The sequence below is a fragment of the Mandrillus leucophaeus genome, unplaced genomic scaffold (genome assembly GCF_000951045.1).
Source record: "Mandrillus leucophaeus isolate KB7577 unplaced genomic scaffold, Mleu.le_1.0 Scaffold241, whole genome shotgun sequence".
NCBI classification, from domain to species: domain Eukaryota; kingdom Metazoa; phylum Chordata; class Mammalia; order Primates; family Cercopithecidae; genus Mandrillus; species Mandrillus leucophaeus.
This window is the reverse complement of record NW_012102488.1, coordinates 3,126,335-3,131,676: the sequence shown is the minus strand read 5'-3', so window position 1 is coordinate 3,131,676 and position 5,342 is coordinate 3,126,335. Positions and strand designations below refer to the sequence as shown.

The 5,342-nt window shown below is 39.2% G+C and overlaps 2 protein-coding genes across 3 annotated transcripts in view; one reads left to right on the top strand and one right to left on the bottom strand.

The window, feature by feature from the left end:
- Window positions 1-2,587, top strand: part of CHRNA3 (cholinergic receptor, nicotinic, alpha 3 (neuronal)) — a 37,377-nt gene extending 34,790 nt beyond the window's left edge. For both annotated transcript variants that reach the window (XM_011982719.1, XM_011982718.1), the window contains one exon: window positions 853-2,587. In XM_011982719.1, coding sequence (XP_011838109.1) covers window positions 853-981 — 129 coding nt within the window. In that variant the 3' untranslated portion in view covers window positions 982-2,587. The remainder of the gene's footprint in view (window positions 1-852) is intronic.
- A 1,333-nt stretch (window positions 2,588-3,920) lies between these two features.
- Window positions 3,921-5,342, bottom strand: part of CHRNA5 (cholinergic receptor, nicotinic, alpha 5 (neuronal)) — a 28,528-nt gene continuing 27,106 nt past the window's right edge. The window contains exon 5 of the mRNA XM_011982729.1: window positions 3,921-4,529. Within this exon, the coding sequence (XP_011838119.1) occupies window positions 4,368-4,529 (162 nt within the window). The 3' untranslated portion in view covers window positions 3,921-4,367. The remainder of the gene's footprint in view (window positions 4,530-5,342) is intronic.

Below are 5,342 nucleotides of genomic sequence, written 5' to 3'. Positions count from 1 at the left end.
TTCCATGATACTTTGGCCTTACACTAAAAATGACTTTTGATCAGCTGGGCATCGTGGAGAGGGCAGTGGGGAGGGAAAGGGTGATGAGGATGGACTTGCCCTGATGTGTGTTCTCATTTTTGGAACAGATGTTAAAAAATTTATTTTGTTTTTGAGACAGGGTCTCGCTGTGTTACCCAGGCTGGAGTGCAGTGGTGCAATCTTGGCTCACTACAACCTCCGCCTCCTGGGTTCAAGAAATTCTCATGCCTCTGCCTCCCAAGTAGCTGGGATTACAGGCATGCACCACCACTCCTGGCCATTTTTTTTATTTTTTTGTAGAGACAGGGTTTCACCATGTTGGCCAGGCTGGTCTCAAACTCCTGATCTCAAGTGGTCTCAGCCTCCCAAAGTGCTGGGATTACAGGTGTGAGCCACTGCACCCAGCCAGAAATTTATATCTAAAACTGGATAAGGAGTACTTTGAAGCACTTGTAGATTATGTTGGACTATATTAGGCATTCTAACCAAGTCCCAGAATCCTTCCGTGGAAGTCCAAACTGGTTTCACTAACTTTATAAAATTGGAATTCAATTTAGAAAAACTAGGTTATGCATATATTAGGAAACTTCTGATTTGAAACAGATCTAACATGACAAATCTTTTACACCTGTTTCTCTCCTGCATCAAGAGAAACTTGAGAATGGTAGATTTCCTCAGACTACGTCAATTAGGGGAAAAAAAGGGCTTCTTGCATATTAGAGACAAAATGGCTTCTACTGTAATGTATTTATTAAATCTTCAGTATTGAAAATGTATTAATTTTGCCTTTCCCTCCATGTTTTTTTCCTCTTTTATCATTTTGTTTTGCAGATTCAAGATGATTGGAAGTATGTTGCCATGGTGATTGATCGTATTTTTCTGTGGGTTTTCACCCTGGTGTGCATTCTAGGGACGGCAGGATTGTTTCTGCAACCCCTGATGGCCAGGGAAGATGCATAAGCACCAAGCTGTGTGCCTGCCTGGGAGACTTCCTTGTGTCAGGGCAGGAGGAGGCTGCTGCTTAGTAGGAACGTACTTTCTGTTATCAAGCTACCAGCTTTGTGTTTGGCATTTCGAGGTTTACTTATTTTCCAGTTATCTTGGTTTTTGTCAAAAAAAGAATCATGCGAAAAAAAGTAGAATATTTATTATGGATAAATGAACATTTAACTAGCCTTTTTGGCATGGTAAAGAGATGTCAAAATGTGATTCTTCTATGTGATAAGTAGTGTGCTGTGCTATGGAATATACGTGTAAAAATGTTTTCTTTTAAGACAAAACTGGATAGAAAAATGCTGTTGAGAAATATGAAAAGTCATTCAGTTCAGTATCACTGCAGATCTCCCAGTGGTTTTTCTTATTTAGCCCATAATCTCTTTGCAGGTTTATACTAATTCAGCAATCTCCTACTGTTACCCATTTCTCACCATGCATTTCTCATTCTTTACTGGGTCTAAAGGGCTGTGCCTCCATTTCAGAGAGCTTCAACTAATTCTCTTGCATAATTCTAAATTATACCATGAGAAATCATGCCTAGTTATTCATTGTTAATAAACTGTCTTAGTACACCATAAACTGGGTGGATTATAAACAACAGAAATTTATTTCTCAGTTTTGAAGGAGGTCTAAGGTCAAGGCACCAGCAAATCTGGTGTCTGGTGAGGGTCCTCTTCCTCAAACGGTGCCTTCTAGCTGTTTCCTCACATGACTGAAGGGACTAGCTACCTCTGTGGGGTCTACTTTATAAGGGCACTAACCCCATTCATGAGAGCAGAGCCCCCATGGCCTAATCACCTCTCCAAGGCCCCCTCCTTCTAAGACAATCACACTGGGATTAGGTTTCAACATATGAATTTGGGGAGGACACATTCCGACCATAGCATGAACCTTTAGAACAGGGTTTCTCAGCCTTAGCACTGTGGACATTTTGGGCTGGATAAGTATGTGTTGGGACAGAGTGGGGGTATCCTATGCATTGTAGGATCTTTAGCAGTACCCTGGGCTCAACTTACTAGATACCAATGACATACCCTGCTTCTTCACCAGTTACAATAACCAAGAATGTCTCCATTGTTAAATGTCCCCTTAGGAGCAAAACTGCTCCTGGTTGAGAAACATTGCTTTAGACAAATTGTTAAGAAAGAGTATCATGTACTACATTTCTGAATCTTAACATGATCATCATCACTGACGGATGATTCAGAGACTGTTTGAATCTTGTCTCACTAGCTGTTTTTCCTATGCAAAAATAAAACGGACAGAATTGCAGCCTGCTGTGACTCATGTTTCAATAAGTCAAAAGAAAGATGTCAACAAAATTTATTTATATATAAAAATCGTAAGTAACAGTAATGGCAGTATAAGAGATCAGGGATGTATACAAGCTAAGGTAGCTAACAGGCAGTTTAAATTCATCACACCAGGCTTTCACTCATTAAATGGCATTAAACACCTGCCTACAATTAAATGCAAATTAGACAGGGTCTGCTCTGTCTTCCAAAGAGCATTAGCTTGAACTTAGATAGGTTACTTATTATAAATAAATGAGGTGTTTGTGATCTCAACAGCTAAGAGTCCTAAATTGAATGCAGGGTTTTTGTCAGTGTTTGCTACCTGGTCACACCTGAAGTGGTGACCTTTAGAGATGAAATGTAACTTTTATCCTTGATACATTATACTGTACTAAATCATTTATGCTGTACTAATAGACTAAGATTGATTGATTACATCTAAAGGCCCTTGCAACTCTAAGATTCTATTATTGTAATTACAATGAAGAGAGAAAGTTGAAATATTACAAGTGTATAACAGTGTGCTTATACCAAATTAGAATACTATTTTTAATATTAGAAGACTTTTCTCACAGAATGAGTTAGACCTAAATGTGTTTTTTATTATTTATTTTTTGAGACAGAGTTTCGCTCTTGTTGCCCAGGCTGGAGTGCAATGGTGCAGTCTCGGCTCACTGCAACCTCCACCTCCCAGGTTCAAGCGATTCTCCTGCCTCAGCCTCTTGAGTAGCTGGGACTACAGGCATCTACTACCATGCCCAACTAATCTTTTATATTTTTAGTAGAGACGGGGCTTCACCATGTTGGCCAGGCTAGTCTCAAACTCCTAACCTCAAGTGATCCACCCGCCTCGGCCTCCCAAAGTGCTTGGATTACAGATGTGAGCCACTGCCCCCGGCCCTAAATATGTTTTTTAAATGGGGTTCATGTGATTGTAGTGGACTGACTATTCTAAGATCAAGGATAAAGAGATACTACCACAATTTACATAGACGATGGTTCTATTAATTGTGGGAAATGTGGACAACAGGATTGAAATTAATGTTAAGGATATGCTACTGCGTGTCCACAGGAGTTGTCTACTCTATGACTTTACAGTGGAAGGTAAGCTACAGACATAGTTAACACAATAATTATTAAGTTTAAGCATCTAAAGAATAAAGTAAGCCTTAAAGGAGTTCCCAATTCCTGTTTTTCATTTATTTTAAAAACGTTGGTTATGAAAAAGCAGCATCACATTAAGTTGTTGTTGTTGTTGTTGTTATTATTATTTGAGACAGAGTTTCGCTCTTGTTGCCCAGGCTGGAGTGCAATGGCGTGATCTCAGCTCACCGCAACCACCACCTGGGTTCAAGCGATTCCCCTGCCTCAGCCTCCCAAATAGCTGGGATTACAGGTGTGCACCACCACCCCGGCTAATTTTGTATTTTTAATAGAGACGGGGTTTCTCCATGTTGGTCAGGCTGGTCTTGAACTCCCGACCTCAGGTGATCCGCCTGCCTTGGCCTCCCAAACTGCTGGGATTACAGGTGTGAGCCACCGTGCCCGGCCACATTAAGTAATTATTATATCAAGCATCACATTAAGTAATTATATCAAGTAGTCAGCTTTTTAAATATAGCAGTATAATATATTAAAGATTAGCTGTTACTCAGTGAGTACAGGAAAGTTTATATACCTTTACCAGATGCAGAAAAGTTTTAAAATCAGTCTTCAAATACAACTGGAATTCTCTAGCACAAAGGATGAACTTTACTGTGGATTATAAATTAGTATTATTTGCCAGGATACAAACACTAGATTTTTCACTAGTACAGTTCAGATAATATTTTGCTGCTATTTTTAGAGGATCAAATGTTATCTCATCAGTTACTACTTCAGTCATACAGCCAACTGTTCAAATGGATCATCTGTTAACATAAGTTGAGGTTAGCAACTGTTAGTCTGTTAAAGCTTGCACCAAATTTAACACATAACTTACATTTTCATAATTTTTTAAGTGCCATAAGATATATGTGTGTTAACTAAAGGTATACTTCGGTCCGTTGGGAGGCTTCACTTATTTGCATTCCCAATATGAACTGGTATCAATATATTTGCCCATTTATAAATAACAGGAACAAAAAGCCCAAGAGATCCAACAATTGAAACGAAAAGAAAAGTCCACAGAAACATCCGATCAAGAACCTGGGCTATGAATTTCCAATCTTCAACAACCTGTGATGAAAAAAATAAAAAAGCATTAAATAATTGTAAATTGTGTACATATTTTAACATATAACAAACACACTGAGTTAGAAGCCAAATCAATTTCTGCCTCCCGTTGCTGCCTGTAAACAGTAACTGACCCTATACTCAGCTCAGGGACAGGCACTAGCCTGATGGTCTGTTATAGATATAAGCTTTAAAAGACACTACAAAATATGTTCATTTACACATCAACTTATATTACAAGTGGTTTACTTTGATAGATTAAAATAGACTACTTGGATATTTTACAATAAACTAAAAGTTATTCTTACTATGTAGTTATTCTTGCTATTTATTCTTGCCCAGCAGTGTTTACTTATTTTAATATTTTGAGAGACTCTAGCCTGAGATTAATTTCATGCCAAATTAAAAGTTGGTTCAGAATAATACATGTTAGAAAGCTGTTCATCTTCCCCACATACACACTTTATTTATTTCTGGATTCCCTAGGGACCACTTCAGTCTAATTTCATGAGCACAGAACGGTCCTCCCTGGAGCCAGCTTTAGTAGGGAGCTGGCTGAACAGCTCAGAGCCACCACAAGGAAAGAGAAGGATGAGCCCAGCCACTGAGCAGCCCTTTCTACCAGGCCATTTCCTTGACCAGGGGCTTCCCTGACCCTGAGCCTCTATGAAGGATGGTGTCTATGTAGTTCCTCTGTAGGAACTATGCCTCCAAGGTGTAGGATAATTTAGAATTTAGGGCATTGTAAACACTCTGTTACTTCTCTGCTTCTTTTATTTTGAGACGGAGTCTCACTCCGTCCCCCAGGCTGGAGTG